We start from the raw sequence: 20,005 nt of genomic DNA on the forward strand, positions 1-20,005 counted from the left end.
AAGAGGAAAGGAAATGATAGTTTGGATTACTGGGCAGCAAATATTCATTTCCTTGCTTCCACTGTGGGAAGAGTATAGTTCCCGGTTGGTTGATGTGGGAGTGGGCATGGACCTTGCTTTGGCCAATGGAATGTTAGTGAAATAAGCAAAGGCCTTAAATGTGCTTAGATTTATATTGTGTCATCTTAGCTAAGCCAGAACTATATTCCCACGAATTCTTTTCCTTGCATAGCTCTTTATTAGTCTGGGTCACAAGAGACATTGGAGATTTGGAAGGCAGAAACGAAGCAGTTGCCGTATTCCTTTAGGCTCAGGAGGTCAGTGCAGGACATGAAGCATCGTTACAGCTTACACTGTCTATCTACTGCTTCATCTGCCGCATCTTCCAGCTTCAGTTTCTCTGATTCATGGGCCAGGCAGTTGTTTAATTCCATCAAGAGCCCCAAATTTTCCTGGCAGACACCCCCATTATCAAAGTTGGAGAACTGGATGTGATGAGAGACTGATATGTCTTCTAGCTTGCAGCTTGTCCTTGTTTCTCCCACTTCACATCCATCTTCCCCTCCTGACTGCCTACTCTGTTGACTTCAGACTCCAGGACCACACACATCAAAAGAGGCTCACAGACTGTTTAACCAACTCCCGGAGTAGTGTAAGGCCAAATCCCTGTAATAAACCCTTTACCATATTTATCGCCTAGTGGTTCTGCTTCTCTGATCAAACCTTGACTGATACACCTTGGATCTTGTGCTCCACCAAGAGAAGTTTGCCCTAAGTTGATGCTGTGGCTTTATCTTGGTGCTCAGAACACAAGCAGGGCAGAAAAGAGCCTACCTTGTAGCCCAGAGTCAAGCCCTGTCTACCTGAAGCCTTACCACAGACTACCCAGCCTATCCTGATCCATCCTAGATCAGCAGCAGATCTGTGAGCAAGAGAAAAAATACTTGGAAGCCCATGAAATTTACTGTGGTTTGTTACACAGCGTTATTGCGGCAATATCTAATACAGGAAATGCCTTTATCTCTGCCATTTGTTAATTAGCTGGTTAGCATTCTCCAGGCTAAATAATGGAATTTCATTAGGTGGGACCTAGAGAAAAGAGAGGTCTGAGAGGTTAAACAAACATATGAAAACACACTTCCAATTGTAAAAAGAAAAAAAAATTTTACAATAATTTACCAGAGAGTATACAAGATCCTTGCTTCTGACACTTAAAGCTTAGAATATAGTGGAAGCATTGGGCTCAATAAACAAAGGAAATAGAAACCTGAAGACCTAACCTTCTCTCGTTAAAGCCCTCTAAACTTATGGTGGAAAGGGTTAAAGAGGGGAGGGGAAAACAAGCCTTTCTTGCACTATTTGAAACATTACAAGCAAACAATCTGAGAGAAGTTACACTGACGACATCCCAAAGTCTAGCTATAGTGTTCCTTCCTTAAAGGGAGAGGGTTCCGGACGCAGGGCAGAGGAGACGACAGCGCCCAGGAAAAGGGCAGAGAAGAGACAAACAGGTTAGTGATGCTGACCGCGAACGGCCTGCCTCACGGGAGCCCCCCTTATGGAAAAGAGCAATCAGTTTTTGTCTTTATCATCAAGAATTCTTCCACTAGATTTTCAGTTAAGAGATCCTGCCGAGTTTGCAAGACGCGAGAGTCCGAGACCTTTTTGTTAACTGCAGAGATCCAGGAACCGACTTTAGCTTATCCATCAGCTGGGTTGCTGCTTCCATGGCCTTTCGTTCCAAACTGCTCGAATTTAAATCGCAGCGTAACTGCCGGCAGGGTTACCCGCAGGCGCCAGGCACGTGGGCGGAGGCGGGGCGCGGCCGCGCGCTCGGGGGCGTGGTCTCCGGGAGGCGCCGGATGCTGGGCGCGCGCCTGAGCGGCTGGTTCCTGCGGCCGCTGGTCTGCGACCCCGTGGGTCTTTCTCGCCTAGGTCTCGGCTTCGACTTTCGCAGTCCGGGAGTCGGGGTCCTGCGAAGCTCCTGACGTGCTGAGCCGCGTCGGGGAGCCAGCACCGGCCCCGGGTCAGGCTGGGGGACGCTCGGCATCCTGAGTGGCACGGGTCTGCGTGCCTGGGGGCAGGCGTCTCTCTCGGATGCTTGGGAAGGGCCGGCTGCAAGGCCACCAGACGGGACCGTTTACCCGGGTTGGGAGCCCTCCTTCCGAAGCTCGGACGGAACCCGGGCCGCTGGCGCTGTGTGACTCTGAATGGGATTTCTCTCTCAGTTTTGCCAAATTAACATGAAAACAGGTGAATGCTCTACGGACTGTGATTCGTGACTTTTTTATCTCCCCCAAATTGGGTCGTATGTATTCAAGTATGGGAAAACTCTGTGCCAACAGATAAGTCTTGAAAGCTTTGCTTTAGGCTAGGTACCACATACCCGTACTTAATGTCGGATTTGGCGGAGTCTTCCATTAAACCCAAGTCAGGGAAGCTTAAACCCTTCCATTAAGCTCGTGTTCCCCCTCCCCAACTCCATAAGGTATTTTTACTTACCACCATCTAACATACTAGATACTTTTTATATTTATTGTGTTTATTGATTACCCCATCTGGAATGGACGCTCCATGATGGCAGGGATCTTTGCTTTGTTGACTAATGTATTTCAAACACTTAGAACAGTTTCTACAAGGTAGGTCTCTAGTAAGTATCCGTGGATTAAATGAATGAATAAAATTGGTTACACTAGTTACAGGTCTTCTTTCTTGTGTGGGTTCTGCACGGTATTTCCCATTTATCCTCTTATCCCTTAATTCTTATTCCCCAGGGTGCCCTCAGAAGCCTCCAGTTGAAACTCTAGCAGAAGCCAGGTCGGATGGCTGTAGACACAAGAAAGCCTGCCAGCCTGCTGTTCAAAGCCCCATGGGGTCAGCAGGGGCCTGTGATGGGGAAGGTGAAGTTGGAGGATGACCACCCCAGGAATCAGGGTCTCAGCTTTCCAGAGAACCAGCTCCCTGGCTGGGAGATCTTCAGGAAGCAGTTCAGACAGTTCTGCTACCAGGATTCCCCTGGATCCCGTCTGGCCCTGAGCAGGCTCCGGGACCTCTGCCATCAATGGCTTAGGCCAGAGACACAGACCAAGGAGCAGATCCTGGAGTTGCTGGTGCTGGAGCAGTTCCTGTCCATCTTGCCTGAGGAGCTCCAGGCCTGGGTGCAGGAGCATCATCCAGAGAGTGGGGAGGAGGCAGTGACCATGCTGGAGGATCTGGAAAGAAAGAGAAATGTACATGTAGGAGAGTAGTCTGATATGGTTGTGGGAAAGCTGAAAGTAAAGCTTTCTGAAGTGTGGAGGCTCAGAGAACAATGGGAAAGCCCAGCATTCAGCAGGGAACAGAGCTTCTTGCTAAGCTAGCGCTCTAAGGAGGGGAGGGGTGGGAACCAGTAGATTCAGGGATGGTGAGTAAAGATACTGAAGGCAGGGGCCGGGCCCGTGGCCACTTGGTTAAGTTCTCACTCTCCACTCTGGTGGCCCAGAGTTCCACTGCTTCGGATCTTGGGCACGGACCTATGCACCGCTCATCAGGCCATGCTGAGGTGGCATCCCACATGGCAGGTCTGGAAGAACCTACAACTGTAATATACAACTATGTATATAGCGGGGCTTTGGGGAGAAGAAGAAGAAAAAAAGGATTGGCAACAGATGTTAGCTCAGGTGCCAATCTTTAAAAAAAAAAAGTTACTGAAGGCATTCCATGAGCATTGTGCTCCTTGTTTTACAGGTCACTCAACATTTACAGCAACTAAGAAGTAGGTCATTATCACACATGGAAACTAAGTTCAGACAGGTTGTGTAACTTGGTCAAGGAAACATGGCTAGTAAGTGAAGTGACAGAAACAAGATCTGATCAAACTTTGTTTTGCTTACCTTTCTGGCTGCTTCTAAGTGCCCCAGCAAGTAAATGAGGCTCTGGTTTCTCTCTACTTCTTCCTAGTCTTGGGGGATATTTCTTGTGGACTTCTCCCTGAGGTTTAGTCCCTGTTAAATTCATGATATCCTTGCAGGCTTATTGAGTTCTGCTTGTCTCCAGGTTTCAGCTTGTGCTCTGGAACAGAAAATCCTTTTGCAAACAATGACCCTTCAGACACTAGATGAAGAATCTTCATACACCTGGGTTTAACTCCGAGCGATCCAGCTCAAGAGCAAAGGACCTGAGCCCCAACCATCAGAGGAAAGAGGTGAGGCAAGAATTTCTCTAGGGAATTTGGACTGAAATGAACTTTGAGTTGGTTTTTTTGTGGAGTTTGACATGTTAATTTCTTGTGATGAGGGTTATTAAAGGTCATGACAAAGGTAACATTCTAGCTAATAATGATTAAAAGGTGATAAGTCATCTCAGCATAGCGTCAGTAGTATGGTCAGTTTTAAATATCCATAGCTGAATTTTCTGCATATAGTTTAGTAGCAAATATTATTTTCAAGTGTTTTTTTTTCTCCCCAATTCCTCCAGTACATAGTTACATATTTTAGTTGTGGGTCCTTGTAGTTGTGGCATGTGGGACGCCGCCTCAGGATGGCCTAATGAGTGGTGCCATGTCCGCACGCAGGATCCGAACCAGGGAAACCCTGGGCCGCCCAAGCGGAGCACGTGAACTTAACCACTCGGACACAGGGCTGGCCCCTATTCTTAAGTATTTTGATGCATACATTCTTCAGTAGACCCTGTAGAATATTAATACTGTAAAATTGTATTGATTTTTTTTTTAAAGTTACCTTTTATTGTTACCAAAGAATTATATATGCATTGTAGGAAGTTAGAAGATACAGTCACAAAATAAGAAGATAAAGCATGATATTCTATCACCCAGAGATTACGACTGATGACTTTTTATTTTATTTATGTATATCTTTTTTATGTGCATATGTATTTATATACGTATATGTACGTGTATACACACCTTTTACCAAAAAGAGTTCATGCTCTATATGCTGTTTTATAACCTGTTTTGTTCTGTTGATAATCTTTCCTATTCCCCATCAATACATTTTAATGTTATCTAAACTCAATCCAAATTCAAATTGACCCATTTTTCCCAATATGTCTTTAAAGCTGATTTGTCCAAACCAGGATAGACTCTAGGCCCACATTCTACGTCTGGTTGTTATGCCTCTTAATTCTTTTTTACTTTAGAACAGTCCTCCTCACCCATTTTTCCCCATAGCCCAGACGTTTTGACCAGCCCAGGCCAGTTTCCCATCCTCTGGAGTTTTCTGGTTGCTTCCTCATTGTATCATTTACTTTGCTGCCCATATACCCTGTATTTCCTATAAACTGGAATTTAGATCTAAAGGCTTGAAGGATTCAAGTTAAACATTTTTGGCTAGAATTAATATTAGGTAATAGGAGACGTTAATACTGGCTGACCCACTATGAAATCACCGGCTTAGAATGGTAACAGTGGGATCCCTCAATTGAACGGCTGTTTTTTCTCCTTGTAACTAACTATATGGTATCACTTTGGTACTTTGTGAATGGCCAGTTTCCTATCAATAAAATACAAAATATTTGATAATCCTTATATGGGTCAACCATTTTATTAAGGGCTGCAGAATGATTTTATAATTGTCATTCCTTATATGTTATTAACTGGTATTCTTTATCATGAAGCTTTCCCTCATCAGATATGTCTATTTGGTCACTTCCTACTAGGCAGTCATGAGTGATGCTCACTTTTTCCCCTTTATTTAGCAATTTTCAAATTCAAAGAGTGATTTAATAGGCACCTCAAATGGCGTCATGAGATTTTAGGACTTTGTGTAGTATCATTAACTTTTTAGGAATTTTCGTTGAATCGATGTGTCTCAAACCACCACCGTTATTACTCTTTTGAATGCTCAGATTGGCACATCTTTGGCTTGTGTGGATGTCTTCAGTGTTACTCATATCTCTTGATTGCCATGACCCTTTTAATTTTGAATGTTTTCTCTTTTTTAAAAATAAATTATTTTTAGCGAGGTATAATCAACATAACATTATATTTGTTTTAGGCAATGCTTTCTTTTTGAACAAAATAAATTGTTCTGGGCTCCCCTTGTACCTTCCTTATACCCCAGATCTGGTATCAAGCATTTCTGAACCTTGGTTCCTTTTAATGAAGAATAAAGTCTGGGTGCTAGGGGTGTTTTTTATCACTAGGGTAACACTGCTTCTAGGACATTTCATTGGCAGAGCTAGATGTACATTTTTTTCCTAAAAAACATGAGTTCATATTGAAGCTTTTCAATGTGTGGTTTGTTTTCCCTCATCTTCTCTTTTTAATTGTAGTAGTTTATACAGTTAAGAAGCTTTGTATTTTTGTACTAGTGGTATATGCTTTATCAATTGCTGCTTAACAAATTATCACAAAATTAGTGGCTTAAAACCACACACATTTATTATCTCATAGTTTCTGTGGATCAGGAGTCTGGGTTGGCTTAGCGGAGCCCTCTACTTCAGGGTCTCTCACAAGGTTGCAATCAAAGCTCCAGGGCTGGGGTCTCATCTGAGTTGTAACTGGGGAAGGATTCACTTCCAGGCTCATATGGATGTTAGCAGGACTCAGTTCTTTACAAGGTGTTAGACAGAGGGCCTCAGTTCTTTGCTGGATGCTAGCCAGAGGCCACCTTTGGTTCCTTGCCACATAGGCTTCATTCTGTGGCTTTCTTCATCACAGTCAGCAAGCCAGCAAGGAAGGTGTCCGTAGAGAGTCCATTAGTGAGATGGAACTTAGAATATTATGTAATCGCAGAAGTGACATCCTGTCAACTTTAGTACTCTATTGATAACTCGCCATGCTTTATTCTTTCTCAGTTCCACACCTCTGTTACTACCATTCCTTCTACCTTAACTGACGTTTCTCTGAACCCCTAACACTAAATAAAGAGAAGATATACTATCCTCTCTTAAAATTACCCTAAAATAAAAATTAGCCTTTCCAGCTGTCTTTTAAATTATTTTTGAGTTGTATTTTCCCCTCAAATTGTATGGTCTGTTCTTTCAGATGGTGGTGTGAGGACTGAGAACATGACATTAGACACAAAGCAGGAACTTTGTGAAGAAACAGAACCACGTAGGGAGGGGTCTGATGGACATCATGAAACTATGTCTCGGCCCACCAAATACAGAGGAGATGGTGGGCCTACTGGAAGTTTAGAAATGCAAGATGGGGATGCCACAGGTGAGAAAAGATAGAAATGTGATGAATGTAGGAAGACCTTCATGTCTGTCAGAGGCCTTCAGATGCATAGGAGGACCCACACTGGGGAGAAACTGTACTCACGCACAGAATGTGGAAAGGCCTTTATCAGACGTGCAGAACTTACCCAGCATCAGGGGCTTCACAGCAAGGAAAAGCCCTATCAATGTAAAGAGTGTAGCAAATGCTTCAGTCAGAAGGCAGGCGTCCAGGCGGCCCCATGTTTCGTTGGTTCGAATCCTGGGCGCAGACATGGCACTGTTCATCAAACCACGCTGAGGCAGCGTTCCACATGCCACAACTAGAAGGAGCCACAATGAAGAATATACAACTATGTACTGGGGGGCTTTGGGGAGAAAAAGGAAAAAATAAAATCTTTTAAAAAAAAAAAGAAGGCAGGCCTCTTCCAACATCTGAAAATCCACACTGGAGAAAAGCCCCATCAATGTAGTAAATCTGGCCGATGTTTTAGTCGGAGGTCAGTTCTTACAAAGCATCAAAGTCTCCACACTGAAGGGAAACCTTTTGAATGTCTGGACTGTGGGAAAGCCTTCCACCACAACTCAGACCTCGTTGAACATCAGCGATTCCACAACAAAGAGAAACCTTATGAGTGCAATGAGTGTGGGAAGGCCTTTAGGCAGTGTTCACATCTTATTGAGCATCAGCGAATTCACAGTGAAGAAAAACCATATGAATGTAAAGTGTGTGGAAAAGCATTCACTCGGTATGCAGGACTTAACCAACACCAGAGAATCCACACTGGAGAGAAAACTTCTGAATGTCCTGTATGTGGACGAGCCTTTAGCCGGAGCTCAGAACTCATAATACATCACAGAATCCACTCGGGGAAAAGCCCTATGAATGTGCCGAGTGTGGAAAAACCTTTAGCGTGAGCTCAACCCTTATCATACATCAGAGAAGTCACACCGGGGAGAAGTCCTATAAATGTGACAAGTGCTGTGAAGCCTTCAGTCGAAGGACAGGTCTTAGTCACCATCTCAGAATCCACACAGGAGAAAAAGCTTTTCAGCGTTCTGAATGTGGACGAGCCTTCAGCTGGAAGTCAGATCTCAATAAGCATAAGAGAGACCACTCTGAGGAAAAACCCTATCACTCTGAAGAGTGTGGGAAGGCCTATAGGCAGAGAACCACACTGATCCAACATCAGAAAGGCCACATTGTGCTAAGCCCTGGCAGTAGAGCGGATGGGGTGGAACGTGCAGTGGAAGCTCAGCCCTGATTAAGCACCAGAGAATCTACTACAACTGGACACCTTGCCCAGGTGTTTGGTGATAACTTCAAGTAAAACCCAAGATTTTGTTTTTGCTGAGATAAAATGTTTCTTGAATTTCGTTATTTAAAGAACATCAGAGATGCCACATTGAAAAGTTTTTATAAAGGTCATAAATGCTGGAAAAGTTTCAAATTTAGAAAAATAAACATCAACAAGGAATTTGCCTGTAATTAGCTTTATTAAAGGCAATGAAGTGTCGGTTAATGCAATGAAAAAGTACACAAGGGCAGCTGTAAAAAAATATATTTTTCTACTGAATTCAAGTTTTGTGTTTTGTTTTTTGCAGAATGTTTTGATTTCTAACTAGCTTTAGCATGGCCTGATGTTGAAATTACTTCTCTGAGAACCAGTCGAGGACGGTGGAATATCTAAGAGCTTAGAATGTGTGAGGTGAGTTGTCTCTGTTTCCCTCCCTGCTTAACCAAGCCTCTGACCACAAGTGGGTGGCCTGCAGAAGCTTTCTGATCCCCACCCCATAATTAGCATATCCTGGTAAATAAAGGGTGGGTTATATTCTAAGTAATGTGGAGGGCATAGAGGTTTTGGCCTCCAGTAGCTCAGAATCTAGTGGGGCCATCATAGCTAAAGCGCAGGGCTTAGGTTTCTCATTGTGAACACAGCTCCTTGAGCTGACAAAGGAGAAGAACGAAAGGGAGGAGGGAAAACCAATCCTTTCATTCTAGCATTTTCACCTACAAATTATATTTACGCAACTGAAAGCTCTTTCAGCTTCAGCACTACCTGTGTCCTCAGTCAATGACGTGAGGGACATCTTTGCTAAAGCTGATAATAGTTTTCAAATACTAGAAGAATATTTCCTCACTTTTTTGTCCTATCCACGATGTAACAGCTATAGATGTGACACACTTTTAAGTTTAATCTTCGTTATTAACATTTTCTTCAGCACTTTCTTAAATCTAGACAGCCAGCGAAAGAATAGACCCTGCTCCTCCTTTCCTGTGACTGATGTTTGCATGATGTATCTTTTTCCATCCTTATACTTTCAATCTTATATCGTTAAATTTGAAGTTTCTTGTAGACAGCATATACTTGAGTGATGTTTTTTAGTTCACACTGCCAATCTTTGTCTTTTAACTGGTGCAGTTAGACAATTTCCATTTAAAGTAATTATTGGTATTTTAAGGCTTAAGTCTATCTTTTATTTGTTTGTTCTCTGTGTTTTGCTTCTCTGATTTCTTTTTCCTGCCTTCCTGTGGGTTACTTGTACATGTTTTTAGGGATCCATTTTGATTTGCATATAATGATTTTGAATGTATCTCTTTACTTAGTATCATTGTCCTTGCTTGATAAAAGCTGTTATTTTGAATTGGATTTCAACCCACCTACACTCTACACATTTCTCTCCAAGAAATACATCATTTTTTGTTAACCATGATTTGAGAATAATCCTGGACAGTAATACAAACATTATAAAACTATGTGGGAAGGTAAACTGGGTTTGATCCTTTACAAAGTCTGTCTTTGTTAGTTTTCTCTATGTTACCTGTTAGTCTTATGCCCCAGGGGAGTCACTGATGAGACCCAGCAGAGGGAGCCCTGCTACTTTAGCTAAGAATGGTCAAGAGCAGGAATCTTGATTTTATGTACTGATATATCTCAGCTCTTCAGTCAGTACCTGACATGTGTTAGTTGCTCTATAAATATTGCATGAAGGAGAGGAGATTCCTGGGCCTTGAGCAGCTCTGAATTATCAGTGGCTGAGGCCAGAGACACGCATCAAGGAGCTGATCCTGGAGCTGCTGGTGATTAAGTACTTCCTGACCATCCTGCCTAAGAACTATAGGTCTAACTTCAAAACATAACCCAGGGGAAATGATACCTTTGCTGTGGAGAAATCTGGTAGACAACACCCTAACCAGGTAATCAAACAACATAACTAGTTGTGGAACGAACATTGATATCGTATGGCTCCTGATAGGATTGCTTCACTGAGAAGGACACACCATCACTTCTGTGGTATTCCTGGCAAAAATACAGAACCTGAATCTAATCATGAGGAAACCTCAGACAAACCCAGATTTGGGGAGGGGGGCGGGGAGTAGTTCAATAGAACAACTGGCCTATGCTCCTCAAAAATAGCAACATTATGAAAAGCAAACAAAGAGTGAGGAATTATTTTAGATTAAAGGAGATCAAAGAAATACAACTAAATTCAATGTGTGAGCCTAGGTTGGATCCTAGATTGGAATAAGATTTATATAAAGGACATTATTGGGACAATTGGCATAATTTAAACATGGTCTATACATTCAATTAATAGTATTGCATCAGTGCTCAATTTCCTGAGTCAATAACTGTACCGTGGTCACAAAAAGGATGTCCTTGTGTTTGGAAGATATGTGCTGAAATATTTAGGGGTGAAGGATCATGGTACTGCAACACACTTTCAAGTGGTTTAGCGGTTTTGCAAATAATAGTAGCAGTAGTAAAATATATGTGGAGGAGAAAACAAAACTGGCAAGCATTAATAATAGGTGAATCTGGGTGAAAGGTATATGTGTTTATAATACTGTTCTTACAAATTTTTCTAAGTAAAGGTTGAAAATAAAAGCAATACCTCCAACGAAAACAAACCCAGAGAGTGGTTCACATTTAAGAAAGGTTTTTCTCTTCAGATTTCTTCTTTCCAAGAGAGGGCCAAGTGGGTGAAGTAGTCAAAAAGTACAAACTTCCAGTTGTAAAATAAATAAGTCATGAGGATGTAATGTACAGCATGGTGACTACAGTTAATACTGTATGGTATATTTGAGAGTTGCTAAGAGAGTAGATCTTAAATGTTCTCATCAAAAGAAAAAAATTTATAACTGTATGTGGTGATGGTACTAACTGGATTTATTGTGATCATTTTGCAGTATATACAAATACCATATCATGTTGTACACCTGAAGCTAATATAATATGTCAATATATCTCAATATATCTATATATCCCCCCATCTCACAACTGCCAATCTGTTCTCTGTATCTGAGTTCAGTTTGTTGTTGTTTTAGAGTCCACATTTAAGTGAGATCATACAGTATTTGTCTTTCTCTGGTTGACCTATTTCACAGCATAAGGCCCTCAAGGTCCATCAGTGTTGTTGCAAATGGCAAGATTTCCTTCTTTTTTATGGCAGAATGATATTTCATTGTGTGTGTGTATATATATATATATATATATACACACACACACAAACACTAAATTTTCTTTATCCATTCAGCCATCAATGGACATTTAGGTTGCTTCCAGGTCTTGGCTGTTGTAAATAATGTTGCAATGACCATGGGGGTGAAGACATCTTTTCAAGTTAATGTTTTCATTCTCTTTGGATAAATACCCAGAAGTGGAATTGCTGGATCATATGGTAGTTCTGTTTTTACTTTTTTAAGAAACCTCCATACTGTTTTCCATAGTGGCTGCACCAATTTACATTCCCGCCAACAGGGCACAAGGATTCCCTTTTTTCCACATCCTAGTCAACACTTGTTATTTCTTGTCTTTTTAGTGATAGCCATTCAAACAGGTGTGAGGTGATATCTCATTGTGGTTTTAATTTCATTTCCCCAATGATTAGTGATGTTGAGCAACTTTTTATGTACCTATTGGCCATCTGTATGTTGTCTTTGGAAAAATGTGTATTCAGATCCTCTGCCTATCTTTTAATCAGATTGGGTTTTGTTTGCTATTGAGTTGTATGAGTGCTTTATGTATTTTGAATATTAACTTGTAATCAGATATGTGATTTGAAAATATTTTCTCTCATTTGGTAGGTTGCCTTTTCATTTTGTTGAGTTTCCTTTACTGTGCAGAAACTTTGTAGTTTGATGTAGTCCCACTTGTTTATTTTTTGCTTTTGTTGCCTTTGCTTTTGGTATCAAATCAGAAAAATCATTGCCAAGACCAATGTTACGGAGCTTACCCCCTATGTTTTCTTCTAGGAGTTTTATGGTTTCAGGTCTTAGATTCAAGTCTTTAATCCATTTTGAGTTAATTTTTGTATATGGTGTAAGATAGTGGTCCAAGTGTCATTCTTTTGCATGTGGCTGTCCAGTTTTCCCAACACGATTTACTGAAGAGACTGTCTTTTCCCCATTGTATATTCTTGGCTCCTTTGTCGTAAATTAATTGACCATATATGCATGGGTTTATTTGGGAACTTCTGTCTATTAATATATGTCTGTTTTTATGCCATACTGTTTTGATTACTATAGCTTTGTAATACAGATTGAAATCAGGAAGCATGATGCCTCCAGCTTCATTCTTCTTTGTCAAGATTGCTTTGGCTATTTGAGGTCTTTTGTGGTCCATACAAATTTTGGGGTTGTTTGTTCTATTTCTTTGAAAAATGCTATTGGAATTTGATAGGAATTGCATTCAATCTGTAGATTGCTCTGGGTTGTATGGTCCTTTTAACAATATTAATTCTTACAATCCACAAGCACAGAATATCTTTCCATTTATTTGTGTCTTTTTCAGTTTCATCAGTGTCTTTTCATTTTCAGTGTATAGGTCCTTCACCTCCTTGGGCAGATTTATTCCTAGGTATTTTGATCTTTTTGATTCAGTTGTAAATGGGATTGTTAATTTCTCTTTCTGATAATCGGTCATTAGTGCAGAGAAATGCAACTGGTTTGTATATTGATTTTGTATCCTGCAACTTTACAAAATTTGTTTATTAGTTCTGACAGGTTTTGGTGGAGTCTTTAGGGTTGTCTATATACAATATCATGTCATCTGCCTATAGTGACAGTTTTTACTTCTTCTTTTCCAATTTGGATGCCTATTATTTCTTTTTCTTGCCTAGTTGCTCTGGCTAGGAGTTTTAATACCATGTTGAATAAAAGTGGCAAGAGTAGACATCCTTGTCTTATTCCTGATCTTAAAGTAAAAGTTTTCAGCTTTTCACTGTTGAATATGATGTTAAGAGTGGGTAATGTTAATTGAGAGAATCATTAACCTCTAATGCAACTTGGATGGTCAGGTCACTTTTCTTTGATGGACCAGCTTGTGTTCTCGTTTAATCACCTGCTTATCTCAAGCCAGTTAGGAGAAATTAACACTTAAGAATATCTACAACTGAGCAATTGCTTTGTCAGAACTCTGGAAGTGAGGAAAAGGTAAGTTAGTTTCTGCCTTTAAAGAGGAATTGCCATCCACAGTCTGAAAGACCTGAATGCAAGCCCCAAAGGAAGAAGGACATTTTGAATAAAATTGGGAAAGACAAAAATAGTGTAAAATGTCTGAAGATCAGTCACTGAAGCATCCTCTGGGGAAGGAGAAAGAGAGTGTTTGGCCTGTTTTTCCCATAATTCATTGGGAAGCAGACATTTCTCTGAGAATTGTCTTCAAACGCTGAATAAAATGAATGGAGCAGCATCAGTTTAATGTAATTTCTTTTTTTTTTCCCCCCAAGATTTTTCCTGTTTCTCCTAAAGCTCCCCGGTACATAGTTCTGTATCTTTAGTTGTGGGTCCCTCCAGCTGAGGCATGTGGGACACTGCCCCAGCATGGCCTGATGAGCAGCGCCATGTCCATGCCCAGGATTTGAACCAGCAAAACCCTGGGCCACCAAAGCAGAGCGTGAACCTAACCACTTAGCCACTCAGACAGCCCCTAATGTAATTTCATATAAGGTATTTTTATCTCATTAGAAATGCCGGTCTCTAGCCTTCAGCACTGGGTTATCAACCTACACAAGCCCTTGATAAGGCACAGCCTGACCCACAGTCAGTAAAATCTTATAATCCGAAGTCCCTCAACAAGGACAACTATCACTTCCAGAAAATGGAAAGAGGATATCTTGGGATTCTATTCTTTAACTTTAGAGATATGAGGGTTTGTACTCTCTTAAAAGTAATGTTAGGGTCTGGCCCTGGGGCTGAGTGGTTAAAGTTCCACGCGCTCCCCTTTGGCAGCAATTTGAATCGGGGTGCAGATGTACTCCACTCACCAGCTGCACTGTGGACGTGTCCCACATGCAAAAAAATCGAGGAGGATTGGCACAATGTTAGCGCAGGGCAAATCTTCCTCAGCAAAGAAAAAGTAATGTTAAAGGTAGAATTTTAGGAATGTAATTTCTTTTAAAATAGAAAACAACTTTTTCAAAAATAAAGAACAAAAGGCAAAACAGCAAGTGAGCTTTGATTCATTAGCAAGTCTGGAAAAGCAATTCCTGCAACTACCAAGCTGGCCTCACTTGGCAGAGAGATGGGGGTCTTAATCTCAAGGTCCAATCAGCACCCAGGGAATGTTCCAACACTGGACCAATTTCTAGGAAGCTCCTCCTGCATCCGGCTAGTTTGCATTCCAGGGTAAGACAACGTGGCAGCCACTAGCTCTCCACCAGATTTTTCCTGTATCTGGTCTCCCAGAAACAGAAGAGGAGAGCCAATTGTCTAGTGTGGTCTTGAGAATGTCAGAAAGGTACTTGGGTGGGTGAAAATTATGGCCCTCCTAGGATCCAGATCTTAACATGGGAAAACCTCTGCCTGGTCACTGTCCACCCTAAGGTCTCCCACCCCACACCCTCACCTCCCAAAACCTAGATTTGAATGTTTCGAAATTCTAAGTTCCTCTATTAACAGTTTACCTACAGAAAGAATAGGAGGGGTATGCAGCAAAAGGGAGGATTGGGCAGCTTTCCTGGGATCTCACACCATAGACTGACCGTCTCAGAAACCCAAGTGCGCATCTCAGCGGGGTCGAGAAAGGCGTCAGGCATGTCTCCACCACCGAAATCCCCAACATACCACCAGTTATCCTCCTGGACTTTCTGTTCCGTGCGTCTGGGGACACATAATTCTCTAGGAAAGGGTGGAGCGGACCTGGTCCCCAGCTCCCTAGCGGCTGCAAACAGGGGCAGTTTTGAAACATTCGCTAAGATTCTCCCTCAGGTGAGAAAGGTTCAGCTCTAGGCAGCTCATTTGAATGGACGCAGAGATTGTGACTAGGGGAAGAAGAGAGACACCGCTAGCACTTTATAGAGCTGGGTACAACCACAGCTTCCCCATCCAGAGAACCGAACCTTTGACAGCCACCAGAAAAATCGAGAGAGGCCTTCACCTGCGCACCGAGCAGATTTTGTTTCATGGCTTTTGGGTTGGTGTTTGGAAAATTGGGTCCTAAGAGTGGCTTCTGGTCTTCGCGGAGCTCTCTTTCGTTTTGTCTTTCGACACCACAGGTTTCGCCCTCCACCTTCCCCCTCAAGCCTAAAACAAACCACTCAATCAAACTCGATTGCGTCTCCATTGAACTTTAGGGAAAAATACTCGGAAATTTCCGCGTTTGAAATGCTGCGTGGTAGTTAAGAGCATGGACCGTGGACGCAGATTATCCCTTTTAAACCACAGCTCGGCCGCTCTTTGAGGTGTGCGCCTGGGCTGGAGGAAAGGTGAGAGCGCCCACCTTACAAGCGCCGGTCTGAGGTGCCACGAATCGTGCGTGTAAAGCGCTTTGGAGAGAGCTCGGCAGAGTCCGCGCTATGTAGGTGTCTGCCGTTATTATTACTACCCTGCTGTGAAAGATTTTAGAAAACAGAAACCAGGAATTATGTAAACCTACAGAGAGCTACCCTCCGCCCCGCGCCCCCCTCCCCCCCGCCCCCGTCTCCAACCTGTACTCCACCGTCTGCGCTTTCCGGGGAATAAAGTTAAAGCTTCGAGTGTGCGGACGTCGCTGACGAGGAGTGTTCAAGTTCTCGGTCAAGGGGTAAAGGCTTGGGGCCAGTGGGCGGGTGGGCACTTCCCACGCAGCTGTGAACCCATGGACCGCGATGTTTCCCAGTTTCGTAGTTCTATCTCATGCCTTTAGTTACCGATAAGGAATTTCCTGCAAATAGGGTATTGAACCTCTCCCTCAGCTTTTCTTGTCAGCAGAGTTATTACATATGTCTTTGCTTACCTCCTTATACTATCCTTGACCATAACCTCTGGCATATTTATGCAATGAAGATAAGTGAAACATTTTGTAACTTTTTATTATGGAAATCTTTAAACGTACAAAAAGTAAATAAATTGATATGATGTAGTCTCATGTATCCATCACCCAACTGCAAGAATTAGCAATATTTTTACCAATCTCATTTTATATGTATCCCAACCTTTTTCGTCCTGTATTTTAAAGCAAAATCCAGGCATTATACCATTTTATCCATAAAGACTTCAATATGTAAGAGAGAGAATTTTAAAATACATTCACTGCTTATTTACTGGGGATGTCTAGTAGGGGAAAAAGTAGCTTCTTCAGATTTCTTTGATTTATCCTATTTTATTTTCATCAGTGTGTTAATTTTCTTACAGTGGTCTTAAAATAAAGAATCAGAAACATAATTCCATTGCACAATGTTGGTAGGGCAGAGTTTTGCTTACACGGTGAGCAAGATAATTTTCCTTCTAAGGATCAGTGTTAAATACGAATTTTATCCCTATTTATTTATTTATTTTTGAGGAACTAACTGCCCTGAACTAACTGCTGGCAATCCTTTTTTGCTGAGGAAGACTGGCCCTGAGCTAACACCCGTGCCCGTCCTCACGGCCCATCCTCCTCTCCTCTAGTCCGTCTGTGGGACGCCTACCACAGCATGGTGTGCCCAGCAGTGCCAATGTCCGCACCCGGGATCCGAACTAGCTGACTCCGGGCCGCCCAGAAGCATAACGTGCGCACTTAACCTCTGCGCCACCGGGCTGGCCCTTTTATCCTTATTTAATTTGAACTTAATCAGTAACATCCTTCAAGAAAACAGTCACCTAAATCTTCACGTTCATGGCGATGTATGATATCTTCCCTCATTTCTCTGCTCTGCTTTAATGCCTTGCAATCGTCTCCTAAAAGTCTCCTTTCCCCAGATTTCATAGTGCTCTTTATATTTAACCCGGCACGTTGTTTTAGTCAAAACACACTTTTCAGAAGCTGGCAATTACGATATTCAGTTTTCAAGACTGCTCTGCCACCTTTGCTAGGAACACATCTACTAATAAATTATTTTTATTCTGGTGAATGTAGATTCAAACAAATTGGCTGTCAAAACTTTTGCAAGATTGGAAGTTTTCTTAAAAGTTTTCTCTATTCCTTTGAATAAATTATGTACACCTTACCCCTGCAGTATTTAAATAAGTGGACAAAAGAAAGAATAGAGTTGTTAAAAATGGGAAATAAACCAAGGAATTAGCAAATAATTTCCTGTGAATTAGATTTACTGTAAGAAAGAGAAAATTCTGGAATCTTTACCATTTGTAGTTAAAATCTTGAACAAGGAGAGAGAATTACTCATTAAGGATGTAAATCTGATTTTTTTTACAATTCTTTAAAAAGCCAAATTCTTCTGCTAACTCTAAAATGAAACAAAAGACATGCTACTTCAGACATTTGGCCTGAAACACAGGGGACTAATGCAGGGCACCTAATGAGAATTTTGCTCATATTCTGCTTCAGATGGGTTTGTAATCAAGTTTTGATTTCTGGACTTTATATGCCCTCCCTGTGGAAATGGAAAGTGTAACCCAGATCCCCACTGAGAAAAGGTGGAGAAGTACAGCCCTGATCCTCTGTAGTTTGGTGAGATGTAAGAAGCAAGGTTGGGAAGCTTTGGTAGGAAGAAAGCCCATGCAGGAGTTTGAGGTACGAAACAGCGATTACAATCACTGTGCTACGGAACACAATTACAAGGATGCTTTCCACTGTCCTGAAGTAGTTTGTGGAATCAGACCTCTTGCAGGTAATGCCTGTCAGCTTGATCTATAAGATGTCAAGATGAAACTCTATCCTATCAGGTATAAAAATTGTTGTTAAACCTAGTGGTCATTTCTTAATTAATATCTTCATTTCTGAGCAGCCTTTGGCTCTGTCCACCACTTTTCTGCCTTTAAATAATTTCTTTAAATTTATCTTTACTTTTTAAAATTAAATTACCAAGTGACGCATACTCATGGTAAAGAAAAAAATTAAATCTTGGAAAAATGTTTAATATAGAAAATTTAAAACCTTCAGATCATAGCTGTTAACAACTGGCATACGTCTTCAGGATGCTTATTTTTATATCAATCAGAGGCTTCCAGAAATAGCAAAAGGTTCACATCATCTTCTTCCCAACATGTAAAAAATAAAAAAATGCCAAATAAGATTTGAACATATTGGGATATATTTAAAATTCTTCATCCATACACAATGGTGGTATGTATAATACATACATAGACTTATACATACATAGTACTCCTTTGAGGATAACTTAAAAAGTCTAAGTTTGGGGCCTTCATAAAATTGAGGCTGAGGGGCCTGCCCATTGGCTAGTGGTTAAGTTTGTATCTTTGCTTCGGCAGCCCAGGGTTCAGGAGTTTGGATCCCAGGCATGGACCTACACACCACTCATCAAGCCGTGCTGTGGCAGCATCCCACATACATGATAGAGGAAGATTAGCAATGGATGTTAGCTTAGGGCCAATCTCCTCACACACACACAAAAATAAAAATAAAAATAAAAAGGAAAAATTGGGGCTGAAGCTAAATGGTTCTCACTAATATTAAATATCTAACCTCTCAGTCTATCACTTAAACAAAAATACTATATATACTGTTCTGCAACTTGCCTTTTTTTAAACTAAGTGGGAAAATATTTGTAAGTTACTACATGTAGATTTGTATTATTGTTATTAATGGTAACATACTACTCTAATGTTTTGTTTAATCATAAGTTATTTAACTAAGTATTCCATTTTGGTGGGCATCAGGTGGTTTCTAATGTTTAACTATTATAAGTAGTGTTCCAATGAACTATGCATAATATGTGTGTGTGTATTTTTTTCACACTAGTGGTGGCATTTCTCTAGCATAATTCTCTACTAGTTGGTTGACTATTGGGCTTAAGGAAAGGACGAAGGAAGCACATAAACTTTGCACATTTTAATAGGTCTTACGCTATTGTTCTTCAGTTTGATTGGGCCAATTTACACCTGTACGGACAGTATTTCAGAAATCTGGAGTGGGAGCAGGGGAAGGAGAATGATATGTTATTGTTTTAAATGGCATACCCTACAGATAAATTAGGTAGAGTATCTTCAAATAGATTCATCAATCATTTGATTTTCTTCTGTGCATTGACCATATGTGTTTTTTGGTTATTTTTTTCCAACTGGGTTTTCTTTTCTTATTGAATGTAATTTCATGTAATTAATTATCAGCTTATTATTTATTTTATTCGTAATAAAAACAACTACAATAATGTCAAGTGGCTTACACAGTGATTACTATTTGCAAGGCAATTTTCTAAGCATTTTACTGATATTAACTAATTTAATACTCACCACAAACTCAGGATTTAAAAAAAAAAAACTACTAGGATTATTAACCCAAGAGATTTAATTGAACATATTCATTCTAGTTACCTTTATTCTGATGCTTAGATTTTGTGTTAAATCTAGAAGATTTTATCCATTCATTTAGTTATATTGTTGGTGTACTCTTGCACTGGTGTAATACGATTACCAAAACAAGTATATATTTCCTGCCCTCTAGTTGGACGGAGAATGGTCTAAACC

General features: G+C 41.1%; 2 protein-coding genes across 2 annotated transcripts; both read left to right on the forward strand.

Annotated features, from left to right (window-relative positions):
- The first annotated feature begins 2,265 nt into the window (after positions 1-2,265).
- Positions 2,266-13,854, forward strand: LOC139077433 (zinc finger protein 24-like). The gene is made up of 3 exons (XM_070585347.1): positions 2,266-3,236; positions 4,036-4,183; positions 6,986-13,854. The coding sequence occupies exons 1-2, from the start codon at positions 2,823-2,825 to the stop codon at positions 4,123-4,125; spliced, it is 504 nt and encodes a 167-aa protein (XP_070441448.1). The 5' UTR covers positions 2,266-2,822; the 3' UTR covers positions 4,126-4,183; positions 6,986-13,854.
- Positions 7,516-13,854, forward strand: LOC139077184 (zinc finger protein 892-like; the record flags this gene model as incomplete). The annotated part of the gene is given in 2 exon segments (XM_070583898.1): positions 7,516-8,023; positions 8,026-13,854. Coding segments are annotated over 2 exon segments (906 nt in total), but the record flags the coding sequence as incomplete, so codon positions are not given.
- Positions 13,855-20,005: the final 6,151 nt, after the last annotated feature.

Source organism: Equus przewalskii, chromosome 19 (assembly GCF_037783145.1).
Source record: "Equus przewalskii isolate Varuska chromosome 19, EquPr2, whole genome shotgun sequence".
NCBI lineage: Eukaryota > Metazoa > Chordata > Mammalia > Perissodactyla > Equidae > Equus > Equus przewalskii.

Bases quoted from the DNA above. Each gene is read 5' to 3' on its own strand.
- LOC139077433 (XM_070585347.1), top strand. From the start codon at position 2,823: ATGGCTGTAGACACAAGAAAGCCTGCCAGCCTGCTGTTCAAAGCCCCA. The intron at 3,237-4,035 runs GTAGGAGAGTAG...GCTTGTCTCCAG, and splicing joins AAAGAAAGAGAAATGTACAT to GTTTCAGCTTGTGCTCTGGA.